Raw genomic sequence first — 17,469 nt, forward strand, 5'->3', positions numbered from 1 at the left:
GTGTTCCCTCTCATTTCTTAAACTAGGACCAAAAAAAGAATATCTTGGGCTGTTACAGCTGTCATGTATGAGTGAAGCAGCAAAGACAGCTTGTGCTGAGGCATATGAGGGACTGAAAATAACGGAGCAGCATAGACAAGGTTAAAATCCTGAGTGTCTAAAGTTTTTGCTAAGGCCAGGCAAGGTATTTCTGTAAAAGGAAGATGAAGACTCCACTTCAGCCTGTAAGTTGAATGGACTTAAAATCTCCATGGGTTTGATAAGCTTCATTTTGTGGGTACTCTGCAATAGATACATAATTGCTACAAAATGAAAAAGAGCAAGAAAGAAGGAATTGCCCAATCTAGCAGTATTAAAGATTACTAAAATTCTTCAATACTTATGAACAGAGCTGCCAGAGCTGCGGCTGTAAGGGACAAGACGAATGCATCAAAAGTTATCAATAGCATCAACCAAGCTATCCATAGACTCACTACACACACACTCTGATGTGAAAAGGGGTGACCACAAATGAGTCTCAAAAAGCAAAAGAAATTATGTGAAATGTACAGAAGCCTAGGGCTCTGACTAAAAAAAGTCACATGTGATCACCAGAAGATTCACTTTAGTAATTTAAAGCGCCCATCCCCAATACCTAGAATGAATGGGCCTAATACTATTTCTGTTAGCAAACAAGTAGCAACGTTTGTGCATGAATAGGTATCTCGTGTATTATTTTAAAACATTAGAGGAATGCAGTGAAGTTATGCAAACAACACCAAAAAAATAAAAGCACCTTGGCTTCCATTATTAATTTGGTTACTTACAGTCAAAGCTTATTTCTCTATCTATGCGCTCATAGAAGTCCTCCAAAGGGTTTCAAGCGGACCTGAATTAGACTCAGATAATCAACCACTTATTTAACAGAGCTGAAATTTCAAAAATGTCTAGGGAATTTATTTTGCAATAAAATTTTCACATGAGCAAAAGTCACTCAAGCTTAATATCTTCTCACATATTTAAAAACGTTTTCTTATCTGAGGTTGTCAGTACCACATTCCATTAAATGTACGCACAGGTATTACAGTATGCATAAGAATCCTTGTATAGGAGATGCGTAATAATGTTAACATTAAAATATTTTAATTTATTCATCTGACTGTATTCAGATATCTTTTAATACTGAAAGAAATATGATTAAGAATGCAGATGTTCATGCTATTGTTTTAAGTTCCTCTGTGCTACTGACTCATCTGTACCATGGGGATAGTAATACTTCCCATTTTCATGTAAGTGCTAAGAGAAAAAAAATTTACTAAGGGATACGACAAAAACTGAAAGTAGATACACGAATGTCTCAGTCAGTCTTGATGCTGGTTAATAATAAGAACTGGTTTAAACCTCTGTTCTGTCCCACAAAGAGCACTGAAAATAGTACAAGAAGGTTATTCTGACTAAACAGACATGACAAAATAATTTAAAATAAGTGCTAATCCACATCCAGCTGCATATAAAATTCAAAAGTAAGCTCAATTAGAGGAAGGAAAAAAACAGCATGATTTTTAGTAAACCTTGAAGCAAAGGTGTTCTGCAACCTTAAGCTAAAATATGTAAAGAAACTATTTTATTTGAGGTGGTCTTCAAGTTTTGTTTTGATGAGTAAAACTGTATCTGGGGTGTGGTCTGAGCCTTTTGTGGGCAGGTGAGGCAGATGTGGCTCACTCTTATCTGAAGCTAAGCACCTGTTTGCAACACGTTTACATGATTCGCAGAAACATGGTGTCACAATCTGTGGTTGACCTAGGGTTTTTCTTTGATAACCAGCAACAGATGTTCATAATATTTAAATACCAACTACAGCTTCATCTGATAAAGTACATGTTATCAGGCAGCATTGCCTCTGAACAGCTTTCCAAATGATATAAATATGTATTGCTCTGGGGCAACACGGTGACATTTTTCTACTTATGTGCATTTTTCTGGTTTTATTTTGTACTGTAGTCTTGGTACTACACAACTATTATATAATGGCAAACTCTCCCTCATCTGTCTCAGAGTTGTGTGGATTAAGGGTAGAAAATAAATCATTTAAACATTTGACTTTCAAGATTACAAATAAATTTATATTTTTAGACACTGTCAAGAACACTAAAATACGACTTCTAATGCTTTTCCTAGAAAAATCATTCCTTTTGAGCAAGGCAGCACCAGAGATACTCACTGCTGGGCCATCTGGGCTTGTCTGGACCCCAGCCATGAGAGGAAGTCCCTGAAGTGCACCCTCAGTATGCAGAAAGCTGGGCTAGCTCACCAGCAGCCACATTATGGAAACAGAGACAAAGTGATTACCTAGTCCACACTCTGCTCCCACTGAACATGAGCCTTTATCTACATCACCCCCAGCCCATGTTTATCTAATATATTCCTAACAACCGCTCATGGTGGGGACTTAGCAAACTCCCCATGCAGTCTATATCAGTGCTTCCCTACCCTTACCGGCAGCTCAATATCCCTTGTGCTAGCTCGGACCTTTCCCACAACAACTGAAGCCTGTTCTTGTTCCTTATACTGTGGAGGACAGACTACTTCTTACTCTTGGCAATAGCCTTCATTTACCTGAGGCTAAGAAGCCATCCAACTTTCTTTTAAACTTTTCTTTTTTAACTGTGTTAAAATGTGTTGTAGATATCTGACCCCTCTTGTTGCTCTCCTGCAGACTTTCTCTGAGTGATTCACACAGGTCTTCAAAAAATTTGATTTTCCAACGATTCTACTATAACCCTAGCAAGTCCTTGCGCTGCTTCACACTCCCGAGTTGGAAGGGAGAAGGTGGCTCTCAGCCTTTGAAATCACCAAGGACTACAATGTAGGTAAAGCATAGTTTTTGCCAGCTAATGCTGCTTTCCTTGAAGAGGTTTTCTTGAAACTTCCTTTTGGTCAGACTAAAGCCAAACCCAACACAGGTGCAAATACTTGCAGTTCCCACTGCTTACTTAGGAGGCCAACAGGAGCTGTAGCCACCTACAACGGCAGGCTGTGACCTTGTGTTACCACATAGTTCGTTCTTGGTTTTTTTTGTCTTGTTTTTTAATTAAACACTCAAAATACACCTGTCCCAAAGGGATAGTGCTCTTCAACTCTCTGCTTGCCTCTAGCGCTGAAAGAGAAACAAGTACTTAAGACCAAACTGTGTTTGCATGTTTGAATAAGGGAAAAATGAATAGTTTAGTTTGATTGTCTTTCCTTTCTCATATTTCCTTTTTGTGCTCTCTCTATGCAGACTTCTAAAAAATTCAGATCAGTTCACACTTTTAACCACAGTTCTAACAGTTGAGTTCCATTTCTGAATGTGCACTTCTTGCAACTACAGGGAGGATTTTTCACATGCTACCAAAACAAAGTATTATTTTTTTATTTTTCTAAAGAGCTGTTTATTACTGAAAGGCCAATACTTATTTATATCTAAATGTTTTTATTTGCTTTGTAATGCATCTGACCACAAATAAGTATTTCAATTTCTAAATACTGTCTTGATCACTTTGACAGTAACTAAAGAGTTTAAGTGCTGACCTTAGATCTCTTTTAAATTGAACACAGTCTTCAAGTTTTAGATTTTTTTGGACTCATTTTGTGCCTTTTTTTTCCTTTTTTATTTACAAGACAAACAAAACATACAAAATCCTTTTGATATATAATTAGTAAACGTCCAGTGACATCTCACCCCCAAGAGACTCCCATCCCACTGTAGTTACTGCAGATTCTCATTCACCTTCTTCTATTTAATTTTAAAAATTCTCTAAGATTTGGATTTGTTAAAAACATGACTAACTGCAACTAACCATGGAAAGGTTCCTGGCATTTCCCAGCCCATGGAGGACCACACAAACAGAAGTGCCATATTACAGGAAAGTTGCTGTCTGGCTCTGTCTCCATTCTAGCCCTGCTTGTGCCCTTCAGGACACCCCACTCTCCCTTGACCAGAAAGGTCACTTCAGTAGCTGAAGCACATATTAATCAGGCACAAATCTTCAATGGCCCTGCAAAATGAAAAGAGGACTTTTAAACAGAGTGTGACCCAACTACTGCTCACCATATGAAGGCCAGCCGTATCTCAGCTTTTCAAGAATTTAAGCAGGTTAGAGTCAAAAGAAAGGAGTCAAAGGAGTTAAATCACCCCAACTGACAGTGAACACTGACTTTTCAGTTGAAGCAAGGGTCTAAGGAGGCAAAAAACTCTTAAGTTTTATTATGACTGAACCAGACTAGAGAGCCTCAGTTTGCATGTCTTAGAGACACAGAAGACCTGAAGGAAACAGCACAACTGAACCCAAAATGTTGCTCCAAAAGCTTCAGAGCAATTGTGTTGCTCCATTGCCAATGCAGTATTTACTGCTAGCACTTCAGGGACTTATTATAGCTGTTTCATATTAACTTGAAAGATAAACAATGATAATAATCTGAGCCTTTCTAAAGAGGAAGTTGCACTTTTTTTTATGATGCTGTTAACATCTTACAAGTTCTTATGCTCTTCTGACAGGAAATTTCCGCTCATCGAGTTCTCTGTTACATTGCAAAGAGACAAATACATACTCAACACATTTTTTTTTTTTCATTTTGCCTTCCTGCAATTCAAAACCATCATCTGCTCCTTCCAAAACAAACATCTATGTGTAATGAAAAATACATGGAAGAAGAAAGTCACACACTGAGATGTCAGACTGTAGTTCATTTCACACAGGTCACAGCTGTGCTGGCATCAGTTCTGTGTGGAAGGCTTTCCCAGATAGGTTTGTACCCTCTCAGCCACATCTCTCCTTTCTGAAAGTATGGCCTTCAATACAACTGAAATGTCCTAATTTCCGTAACTGGAAAACCTTCACATTGCTACAGGGAGTAGAAAGGAGTTAAGACACAAAACCTTGCAGAAGGTGGATTCTTTCTCTTCTTCATGACAGAAATCATCCAGACAGAAGGGGAGACAAGCAAGCAGTCTTCTTCCCTTAGGCACAGGAATTGCCCATTACTCTTCAAAGAAGTTTTCAGCAATCAGTATCAGTTTTCAGCAAAGTATCAGTTTTCAGCAAAGCAGTATCAGTTGGAAAAATCACTCTCCCACTAGAGCAATCGTGATCGTCAAGGCAGCAAATTTGCTACAGTCTCAAGTAATTAATAATACCCTTAATTTCCACCTCAATCACAGAAAGTCTAGCTCTTTCTTCTAATGCCTGCTTAACATCTCCAAAAGGCTGCTGCCCTCCCAAAAGAGCTGCTACACTCCCTAGACTGCCTCTTCTGGCTGCAAAGTCCAAGAAAGAATCTTGTGATACCAGAAACCCAGTGGAAGCTTTTTATCCTCCCATGAGGTCCTGATAAAGGAGCTTTTTCACTCATTGACACCTATCTGAGCCTGGCCTGGCCAAGAATTCGTAGGACGTTTGAGGCTGATAGATTGGTCACTAACCTGTGCAAAAGTATGACGGCCAGAGATGATGCCCATGGTCAACAAAGCAAATAGCAAAGCATAATATTTCAGCTACCAGCCAAATAGGTCCAGACATACCATTGATCAACAGTCCTCACACAAAGCAAAACTCACTATCAAATATTGTCTACAGTTCAAAATTACTAATGTGGGTGTCAAGCTGATGGAAGACACAAAAGTAGCCGCCATTTACAGGTGATTGTAAGTTTTATGAAATGCCTTTATCCTGTACACTAACAGTTTTACAAATTATTTCTCCACTGCTAAGAACTGATAACTTTTTATATATTATTTAACAGGTGCTAGCTTTTTTTTTTTTCCCCTCGTACCGTTATTTGCTATGGTCAACCTCACACCACAAGACCACCACTGTTCACATTAACAATCGCAATAATAGAGTATGAATCATCTTCATGGTCTACACAGTGCATGTAATGTACTTTGGAGGGCTGAACAGTTAGTTCAACCATGAGAATACTCTACGAGATTGCTAGACACATTTGAAGTTAGTCCTGATAGGTCCGTAAGTGTAGAAATATTTACAGCTAAGACGCTTCTTACTGCTGTGACAGGAAAGAAAGGTGTATAGCAAACTGCCTGTAAAAGTGAAAGATGAATGCACACTGTTTAGTCAGCATCAGAGTGGAATACATATCACAAGGGGCTGCATGTGGCTTCCTCAAGGAGAAGCATGTCAAACTTCCTTCCCTCGCTGCCGAGTACCATAACTAAATATGCTATGCATGTTAGCGAAGAGGATTTCTGCAAAGAGTATGGCTGGTAGCACTGATTCCTTTCATATAGTTAATGTCAAATTTTGGCTCTAAGTCACGTTAATATAAAATCTTTTACTGGTTCAGTGAAAACACCTGCTCTCTGCCCCAGTGTTCATGGTGGTAGCTATTTCATCTCAAAACAATACTAGCAATGAGGACATCTAAATAACCTTAGCTTTATGGTCTCTACTGTACATAAAATCTTTACGCTGATAAAGTAGAACCTTTACTGCTTAAACCACTGTACAAGATACATGTTTTTCTTCACTGCAACACTGAGACAAAAAACATCCTTTACTGCACAATTTTTAAGAAACACCATATAATCACATCATGATGCTTCTTAAGAGCATGTTAGTAATGTATAAAATTGTCCCAGCCAACAGTAAGGAAAAAACGGATTTTGAATCTCATAAATTTAGTAAATTGAGATGATACACATGTAGTAACAGGCTTAAAAAAATCTAAAGCATTCTCTACTGTTTCACCTCTTAGTCTGAATAATGTATTTTGCTTTTGAAACAGGTGAAAAATGAGCATAACCCAAGCTTCATTTTCTCTCTTAATTTTAATCAAAAAGTCATTGTAATACTTTTACTTGTTTGTTGTTTGGCTTGAGCAGCAAGGTATATTGGTTTTAAATGGTTCTGAAAGACATCATTTAATTTTTCAACAAAATGACTGAAAAAGAGTTATCTGTCTCTACCTATAGTCACTCAATGGCTTCCAAATAAGTTTACTTCAGAAGTAAAACAGTGTGGTATTTTCTCCTAATAGCCAGAACCATAACCTACAATTTGAAATTTCAACAGTATTCTTCTGAAGTTACTCAGTATTTCTCCAACTTAAGTTGTCCGTTGTATGCATATAAACTTCAAATACTGTTACCTATGCAGAAAATCTGCTTATCTTTTCTAGACCACCTTGGAGCAGAACTTAGCCTTTACAGAACAACCATACACTGGTCAAACAGGCTGCACCTGAACAGACGGTCCTGGAAGAAACTCCATTCCCAAGCTGCACCTCAGCTGCATTTTAAGGTGACCACCAGGTCTTCCCCAGTAGGAAACACAGGTGCCTGGGGAGCAGCTGAGTTCCCGAGGGTCCCTTAGTCTAGGCTGTCAGGGAGTGGGGACTCCACAGTGCTCCACAGAGCACTTGCCAGGCAGCTGAAACACAGCTACAGGCTCCAGAGTATTAATTTGCTGCCTACCCAAATCCTGCCACTCCTTCCATCCCTGATGCTGTTCCTCGGCTTTCACAGCGGGGTTGCACTATGTCCATCATAGCACAAAACTTCCAGAACATCAATCCTTTACTACAGCTTCATTCATTTCTGAGCTACCCATATCTTCTGCATGTTTTAGAATTAGGGACATAAAATAGCACTCATTAAAAAAACCCCTTAAGTTCCTCATTCAGAGAAGCCATGCTTTTATACATGGAAACGTTGCCTGTTTAAGGGTTTTGTAAGCTGTTAATTAAAAAAAAAGTAGAAAGGGACATGACATAGAAACCGCATTTTAATTATATCGAATTCCTATTCAACATCTTAACATTCAGAAAACCAAGTCTACTCTGCTATGTGATTGCTGCTAAAAATAGTTATTTTCTATCATTTCTGACAGAACGCCACACTCCTAGCTCTCCACACTGTCAATCCATGCAGGGTTCCCAGACAGGGAAGATACAATGACAATACAACACACTAAGAGGCTTCCGCTTTCTCTTCTCTCAGGCCTCAAGGTGAGTAGACCCACTGTAACTACTAAGACACATCAGAACTATAACTTTGCTGCTGTGTTTCCTCCCTCAGCAAAAAAAGCCCTAAGGCTCTTTTTGGGCTCTCTGACTTCAGGAAAGAAAACTGCAGGGTATTGTCAACTGATCTCATGTGTTGGACCAGCCACAGCCAGAGCTGGATTCACAGCACCTGACATCCTAGCTCTTGACTCCTACATCTAAGTTGTCTGCCTAAGCAACCTTTGTAGTTAAGGGAGAAAAATTGGTATGTTCAGGCTACTTCCATCTGTCCTATTTCAGACCTTTAGGATGAGAGGAAATCATGTCGTAAAAGTGCCAATTTCTCACCACTGAATGAAAGAGAGTTCTAGACAACCAGCTAAAATGTGGACACGCATAATGCAGATACTGACTGCATGAGTCTGACTGACACAGCCAGATGAAAACATTTTATTTATTCTTATGAAGGATGACTTGACTTTGGAGTCTAATGTAATTTAGTCGCATTTAACATTGCACCCTAAATACGTACAGTTATAAAATATCCACCTGCAACCATAAATCAAATGACTGTCTTCCAGACCAGAAGAATTATAGGCAATATGAAATTAACTGCTTCTTATTTAAGACACTCACCTTATTTCCAGTACCAAAGAAGAATTGATTCTCCAACCTTCTACAGCATGCTGGAAGATTGAGGAGCCACCCTTTTGAATTATCTTATCAGAGCTATTGATCATTGATCTACTCAAACTCAGTTCACCATCTCTGCAATGCAATATAGAAAAGACACAATTACAACAAGGCTAACTCTAGTTTTAAGTAATTTACATCACAAGCACCAGTGATACTTCCTTTTATTCACAACAAAAAGAAGCAAGTATCTCCCCTTCAAACTTATTCTGCTTGCCAAAGCAAATAAACTGTACCTGTGAGAAATCTATGGAACACCCATATCTAATACTTGAATATGCAATTTAAGACCTTAAATATGTTTGTATTTGTAATGAAACAGACATAACACAAATTACAATAAACTCCAAATTGTGAACTTAGACCAAACTTCAGTATGTTTGTGAGGCAGAAGTGTTAACTTTCAAGCCTTTCCCCAGCAATTGCTCATGTTCTACAATAATGGCCTAATAGACTCCCTTTGCCTCCTAGTGATACTAAAAGACTGTCATGCATGGAATTCTAGAGTTTAACAGTATACGAAACACAAAATTTTCCAAGACTTCCTGAAACTTTTGTATGCGTGGTCAAACAACCCCAGTTGTCTTACCCTCTTCATCAGTCTCATCATATTTATAAATTTGGGTAAGGTAACCTTAAAAAAATAAAAAAAGGTAGTAAGCTGTGGGTGATGACCAGTGAACATCTGATGAGGTATCATAATGTTACCAGTTGCAATGATATTAGCCAATAGGGTCACACAAATGTGAGAGAGAAGCTAAACCACTGCAAGCACAACTTAAGGTGTTAGGTCTAAAATCTGTTTTTATCTCCGTATGTTACCATTATCTTCCATACTGCTTCCATTTAGGTGCCGGAGCAACGTTCAGCTGAGTTCAAACATTGCTGTTAACCATAAATATATCAAAGTTGTTGGATATAAGATTCTACCATGTACAAAGTCTGGTGTCTCAGGAGTATATATAACAGTAATATACAGAAACCTCTTCATGCTCTGAAATACTGCCAATAACAATAACTTCACTTAGCTTACAAAAAGAGCTTTTGACCACTAGGCATTCAACCAAGAAAATGCAAAAGATGTGAAACTGTAAGCTTTCCACGGAATCACTGACTCTTGTTTTTTGTGGCTGTAAGTTCTTAAAACAATTGGATCCTGGCCCTTAGTAAGAGCTACAGAAACATTACTGCAGTATATATATAAAGTATTAATATTTGGTAAATTATATAGCAGACCAAACTCAAACTAACCTGCAATGGGACATTAATTAAGCTAAATTAACAAAACCAGTAACACATAGTCATTTGTAAAAAGTGCTATGCTTGCAAAAGCCTCTGTAATTAATAAACCAGTATTATACACTTCATCAAAAACATTGATTACTATCAACGCTCTCCCTCCCTCATCCCCTCTATGCCAACATGCCGCAGCATTGACATTACACTGACTCACAGGTAAGACTGCCACCTACTGAAAAACCTACAACTTTAAGCAATTGTGTATGTACAAGATCTGTATGCAAATTAACCAAATCACGCTAACTTGAGGGCATGGGAGGATGCTGCAGAAATCCTGAAATTCAATAACTAGAATGTAATTAATACTTTTTGCTATTTTAAAATGTTTTAGTCCCTAAAACTTTTCCATAACAGTTGTAAATATATTTATTACATATATTTTCCTGCATATATTTTCTAGATGCATAGAGTGTATGCATCTAAAGGTAAATTACCAAAACACATCCAGGTAAAGTACTCAGTCTAAAAGTACTTCAGAGATTTCTCCAGTTTATGCTGGGTTAAACCTTATCCAGTAGACACCTTAGCAGTGACACAGGCAACAAAACTTGGCAACAAAATATGTTTCCAACACCTAAAGCACGGTAGCGTTTGAAGTGTGGTTGTTCTACTATGAACACTTACATGCTCCTCTCCCTTTTATTGGTATTCTTTTATTTAATTTTCACTTAAAGTAATATTAAATAAACTAACACATAAAAAGCTAAAGTTACTCCAGAAAATTCTTCATTGTGCAAACAACTGTGAAAAAAATTTGAGCTACTTTCTTTCTTCCAGAATCCCTCCAAGTGCTCTCTGATGTAAAGGAAACAGCTGCCATAGTGTGACAGCAACTTGTGGCTGACAGTGTCAACCTTCACTCTGAATTACCTTGCCTTGGTGACCAATCAGATCAATACAAGACGACTATCTCTTTCCCTGAAGACAGTTCATTAAATATAAATCACTGTCTTCAAGCATATTCCATATCAGTAGACGACAACACTGTTTAAGAAACACTGCACTGCACGTAACAGGCGTCTCTTATTACTTGCTTAACCTTTAAAGGGACATTACTGTCTAGTGAAAGAAGGGCATGCTTTTGCAATTATTGCCCTAGCAAACTTTGCTATGAGAACACAGCTGATTTAAGTTTATCACATACTTCAGAATCATACATAGTCCATTTTGGGACATCTGGGATTTACCTGCAGTGTCACTAATAGCCATAAAATGGTCTTGCGCATTCGCAACTCTGCATTATTGGTACTTCTGGAAGTAAAACATTGCACGGAAAACTGACTTTGCTTTCCCATGAGGCCAGTCAAAAACAACCAAATGGCATGAGCCCTTTCTTCAGGAGAAAGGCAAGTGTAACATCAATAGTGGCAGCAGATACTAGTAGTACACTCAGGGTTTTTCTTCCTGCTTCATACAGTAATGGATGGGACAACGGGCTGGGAAAAGAAGCTATATACCAATATCCTTAGCCAAAGTGAGTAGCACCATATTGCACAAGAAGTCTCACTGATACCAAAGAAGCAGAGTTATCACTAAATGACTTGGCAGAAGCAAATTACAGCTATATTTTAAAGTGTTGTTAAGGACACGCATATTTATGACTAAATACACTTATTTTCTTTCATGTAATATTAATTCATCCATTCATTTTAGTACCCTTTAAATCACGTCAAACAATGTATCATAAGCTGAAGGGGGCTTTTTTGCAAATATATATGAATTCTACCTCGTGATTAATTTCTGAATCATTTTAGCAGCTACCTCTAGCCTGACAGGAAGGAGTACATACTAAGAAACACAGGTATCTTTAATGCTGATTCTCCCTCACACATTTGTTTTTGCATGTATTTTTGCGCACCTACAACCCAAACATGTTAAACTTTTGTACATCTTGTAAGTAGGCAGATACCACAGCATCATGGCAGAAACTTGGTTTACACCCAGGCTGAACAAGAGGGAAAGTTACCAGCAAGTTGTGAAAATCTTTAATACCAAGGGAAGCAAACATCGCATTATCAACCATGCGCACACACACAAGTGAGGCCACGCCAGGCTCCCGAGAGGTGCCAGGGCCACTGCCGCCCAGCTGTGCTCAGCTGTGCCTAGCTGCCTGCGCCCCACTGCTGCACCGGCCTGCCTGGCCCGGGGAAGAGGGATGCACTTTATGCCTTTAAATCTGGGGACCACAGGGGCAAAGGGGGGGACGAAGTAGGTTGTAATTGCCCCAACTTCCTCCAGGCCCACACGGGCACTTACAACCTCCTTATGCCTCCTCCTCAAATTAAGGCAAGGGCTTACACCAAGGGACGAAAATCTGCTGTGAATGCATCTCCCCCCCCAGTCGATTTGCACAAGCAAACAGAAAAGTGTGAGCCCCTTCCCCACCTTTGCTGATTTCACTATGCCACCACGGAATTTATGCATCCCTCCTGCGAAAACAGAAAATTACAACCCTCCAAGGAGAAACAGCCTTGGCTGAAAACCCAACATGTTCACAAGATAGCTGCAAGTTGGGAGAAAAATGACGAATACAGGCATGCACGTACACAAACACAATGCGCGATAAAGAGAAAGCCGAGGTGCAAACAGAAAAATGGCAAGGGACTTTTCGCCTTTTATTTTCAACCGAAGACAGGCAGGAGAGGGAAAATACGTAACCAAGGGTCTCAGCGAGGGACCAGCGGAGCAGCCTCGGGAGCTACGGGGGATGTCCCTCACACTCTCAGAGCAAGCATCCCCAAGGAGCAGTGAAGCTAAGCACAGCTCAGCACAGCTCCCAGGCAAACTTCAAGGGAGCCACCCGGAGCTGCCAGCGGCCGCCCACCGCGGCACGCTCGCCTCTGAAGGGCTCCCAAATCAGGAAAGGAGGCACAACGCGCTCCGGCGGCCGCCACCACCACCTCCAGCCAACCCGGCCCTCGGCCAACAGCCGCGGCCAGGTGAACTTCCCCGGCGCGTCCTATTACCGGAGCCCCAGCCGCAAGCACCAGTGCGGGCTGAAGCAGCACCAGCCGCAACCTGGGAACCGGGCAACCTCCCATCCGTCCCCGTCCTCTTCGCCCCCAGACGGCAGCCGCTGAGCTCCCCGGCCAAACCCGCTCGTAACCCGTCCCGCAGCGGTACCCCTGCCCCGCACACGCACCCCCCTTCCCTGAGCCGACCAGCGAGAGTGCCAAGTTGCGGTGGCACCGCAAGTGAGCAGGTCACAGCCCGGGGGTCGCCGGGTGACCTGAAGACCCGGGCGGGGCCGCGGGGAGGACCTCAGGCAGCGACATCGCCCCGCCGCCCTCTCGGGGAGCCCTCCCGGCGCGGCGCTCCGCAATTACCCGGCCAGCGGTGCTTCCTGGCGCTCCTCGGTCCGTGCTATTTCTTTCGTCTTATAAAAGATGAGGAGGAGACTTATAGTGCACACAGTCCACCTCTTCCTGACTGAACGCATGTCTTCTGCGAAGCGCGGTCCCCCTCCCCCTTTTCCTTTGTTTGTCAGGGGTGTGCGGAAAGCAACTCCACACGCGGCACAAATTGCCAAAAACAACGTAGTATTTTTTTCCGAAATAATTGAACAAAAAAAAATAAAGATCAGGAGGGCGCAGACGCTGGGGTTTGTTTGGCGTTTAGTTTGTCTTTCTTTCACCCCGTCCTCCCCTGCCCAGGAGTCGGGCTCGCAGGCGGCGGCTCGCTCTCCTCGGCGGGGGGGGCAAGTCCATGGAGCCGCCGCTGAGCGCCCGCCGAGCCGAGCCGAGCCGAGCCGAACGGAGCCACGCTCCTCCCGCCGCCGCTCCCCTCTAGCTCCGGCTCCGGCTCCACTGCGGTCCCGTTGCGATCGCGGCTGCGACGGCCTGGGGGCGACGCTGGCACCTCCCTCCCCGCGGCGGGGCGGTGGCGGGCGGAGCGCGGCCAATGGGCGCCGCGCGGGGGCGGGCAGCCGGCGCCGGCGCCGGGCCGCGGGTAGCGGTAGCGAGCGGCGAGCGGTGCCGGCTCGGGGCTGCGGGGGCCGCCGGGGCCCGCGGGAGGGGGAGGTGCGCGCCGCGGGGCGGCAGCGCAGGGGTGGCAGCCGCTGGGCCGAGGCTGGAGGCCCCCCCTTTGTAGCCCCGCTGTGTTTGGGGAGAGGGAGTCTTTCTCCCCTAAGGCACGTTGTACCCCGTCGCCTCTTGGGTTTCAGGAAGTTTGAGTAAAGGACCGCCAGCGCAGTGCCACTAAAAAGAAACGACACGCTTCCTTTTCTGAGAAGGATAAGGGCTTTGTCAATCTTTTTTTTTTTTTTTTTTTTTTCCTCTCTCCCCCGGTGGACGGTTGGATCTTGAAAAGGACATTGGAGGTTTTTCCCAGCCGCGGAGCACCGCCTCGGCAGCTCCTCCCGCCCCAGCACCACCGGGAGAATGCGGGGGGGTGGGGGGCGAAGAGGGAGAAAGGAAACGGCAGGGCCCCTGCACGCCCCCGCTGGGAGGTTAGCCCCGGAGCCTCGCCAAATCCACGGCCCAACCCCCGCTCCCCGGCGTCCTGTTTCATCTACACGGTCGCAACATGGCCGTTACTTTCCTACTTCTGCTAGGACGATTTCTCTGAAATGCACAGAAAAAACCCGAACCCCAAAACAAAATTAAAAAACTCTTTAAAATGCATAACGCAACATGAAAAAGAAATCGTGAGCTATATCCACTTTTCTCGATATTAATTTGCCCTCTTCGAAGTGACTGGGCTGTCCTGGACTATCCTTATTCTGCGTGGCAGGGTTCTGCCCACAGCCCTTAAGTTTGCATGTATGGAGCAGGCTTCAACGCCACCATCACTCTTCTTCCACGGGGATCCAGGAAGGGTTTGTGACAAATCTAGTGTGACTCCTCCCATCTCAACTTAGGTTAAGAGTGGGAGCTCATGGGATGACAGAGCCTTTCCTGGGTCTATTTGGTCTGATATGCTGCCTCCGGAACTGTTTGGTAACAGACATTTCACGGCAAGAGGCAAGCAAATTTGGAGATAAGCACGGATTTTTCTTTCCCAAGAGACTATTCCCTCACAGGCACTGAAAGTGAAGAAAGGTTAGAGAAATCCTTGAGAATGTTGGGGTTGTTAATAGTTGTTACTTTCTAAAAATAAATTTTGTTTAATAGGAAAGGTTTAATTCAGCCTCAGTGGAATGGAATGGAAACTTTGCAATTCCTTTACACACAAGCTAGATCAAGCTGTGTTTCTGTGCTTTTCTCTGCTGTGGCTCTGATAACCTAGTCTCAGAAAGTGACCTTTAAATAATATCAGCAGCAAAAGGAGAAAAACCCATTCTATCTGTGAGCATGAACTTCAAATTTCACTTGGTATAATTCATGTCAGACAATCTCTTCTAGAAAAAAGTGGATTCGATGCAAAACCCCATTTAATACCATTGTAAAAACTGCATCACTTATCAGCTTTAAAGTTAGGATTCCATCAGCCCTGCCAGCCCTGTTCAACATCTGTAATACTTTTCGTTATATGTTATATTTTTGTATATTAGATTATTTTTATAGTTAGATGGGCTCAGCAGCAGCAGCTATTGAAAATATATACAGAGGATCTGAAATTCAGCCACCTTCAGTGGTGGTTTTACTCGGTTCCACCTGTAACTACCAACAGCAGCTTACAATATCAGTTAGCCACAGCAGCTCTTGGTTTCGTGCCAGGCCGTGTGCAGTAGTGTGCCTTCATCTTCTTCTTCCCCACCTTCTGCTGTACTTCCTTCCCCCTGAAGCTTAAAATCCATGTCCCCTGCTACTTCATATGGACTAATCCTCACCCCACACAAGGAATCTCTGCTTGCATCCAAGAGACTTGAAGCGTGATGGTGGTGGGTGTCATGAGGTGCCTTACCCAGCAGTGTACTTTTCTCTCTGCGCTCAGTCTGCTTGCAATCAATCTGACTGAAACTGACCTCCACCACCTGGAAAGGCCAAAAAAGTTGACTCTAAACTGACTCTATATACAGGTAGCCACAGCAACCTCATCCAGGCAAGTGGAAACTTTTGGGTTTTTTTTACATCTGTATGGTTTTAAATACCATCAGCAGTACTAGCATGTGCTCTGTGATGCTCCCTGCACCCTCGAGCAACCTGTCTAATATTGTAACTACAAGCTCTAAACCACCAAGACTCCAAAACTTTTATTCATTTATTAAAATGTAAAACTGTTAGTTTACACTTGAGTAAAATATGGAGAAAAACACTTCTCCAAAAGCACACATTAATGATCTGTGGCCATTTTCCTGAAAATTCAGGCTGTTCCCATGCCTGTCATTCTACTACCACAAAAACACACTGCTGGGTCAGAAGAGGACTATGGGATCCTGAGAGGTAACTTAGTGCATACTCTGTCACAAGGCAGGGTTTGCGATAGCACTCATGTACCTGACCAGTATCATCTAACCTGTTCTTGAAGACTTCTGTTGTCAGCAACTCCACCACCTATCGATCGTCTCCATTGAGCTGATCCTGCAGTGATTCGCTGTCTTCACCTTCTGCACACGCTATTCTAACCTCTGAGGTTATCTGTGTAGCAGAGTCACAGGAGCTGCTTAAAAGTTGATCCAGGGCAAGTTCCCGACTTGTTCAGTGCTCTTCCAAATCAGTCCCAATCTCTATTTCAGAAATAGCCTTAGAGCTGTGACTACAGTGAGGAAGACCCCTCTCATAGCTGTTCTGACCAGGTTTCTCTTCCAATATACTCTTATTCTCTAGCTCTCCGATGTACTCAAGTAACAGGCAGATGCATATAGTAGATAAGTATACAGCATATATATAACATAATCGAGCCAGGTGGTACATTTCAGTGACAAAGTTTATTACAACAAAAAATGAGTTTACTGTATAGAGAATTTAAACATTCATATCTAGTACTTCACCAATTCCTTTAATTACCTTTCTTTAATGTATCATCAACAGCACTTCATAACTCTAACAAGCTATCTAAATTATGCCTTGAAATTATTTCCTCTTTCTCATACAATCTAATGATATTTAAATAATGAATAGAGTTTATATCAAATAGTATGGTTTATTTTATATGAATTAAAGGAATGGTTTAGCTCTGTGAACCCAGAAACATGTTCAGTAAATCCTGTTTCATGGCAGCTGGTGATGACAGTAAAATTTCTTTCATGAAGACTACTGGAGGAGCAATAATGTGAATAATACAAATAATCATGCATTTAAGCATTTCAAATTTCAGAGTGCTAATTAGTTCCTACGGCAAAGAGTTCTTGAAAGGCTGCATTTCATGCTGAAGAAAGTAGCTAGAAACTTGAAACGTTTACATTTGTTAAAACATATTACCATATAAAGTCCTTTTTGCATTAAAAGTATTTCATGTTGTGTGTGGGTGCCCAGAAATATCTTCTGACTTACTTCTGTCCTTGTTATCACTGAGGATAGAGAAACACTAGAAGAGATTGCCTGGGGAAGCTGTAGCATTTCCATCACTGGATGTCTTTAGGACCAAGTTACACAAATCTCTGGGTTCTTAACTCAA

General features: G+C 42.1%; 1 protein-coding gene across 1 annotated transcript in view; it reads right to left on the reverse strand.

Annotated features, from left to right (window-relative positions):
• Nucleotides 1–13,696, reverse strand: part of ST8SIA4 (ST8 alpha-N-acetyl-neuraminide alpha-2,8-sialyltransferase 4) — a 67,468-nt gene extending 53,772 nt beyond the window's left edge. Inside the window, exons 1-2 of the mRNA XM_082336629.1 lie at nucleotides 13,299–13,696; nucleotides 8,617–8,748 (exon numbers count right to left, since the gene is read on the reverse strand). Of these exons, the coding sequence (XP_082192755.1) occupies nucleotides 8,617–8,748; nucleotides 13,299–13,411 (245 nt within the window). The 5' untranslated portion in view covers nucleotides 13,412–13,696. The remainder of the gene's footprint in view (nucleotides 1–8,616; nucleotides 8,749–13,298) is intronic.
• Between the last annotated feature and the right edge of the window lie 3,773 nt (nucleotides 13,697–17,469).

The sequence above is a fragment of the Platalea leucorodia genome (assembly GCF_965183815.1).
Source record: "Platalea leucorodia genome assembly, chromosome: Z".
In the NCBI taxonomy this organism is placed as follows: Eukaryota; Metazoa; Chordata; class Aves; order Pelecaniformes; family Threskiornithidae; genus Platalea; species Platalea leucorodia.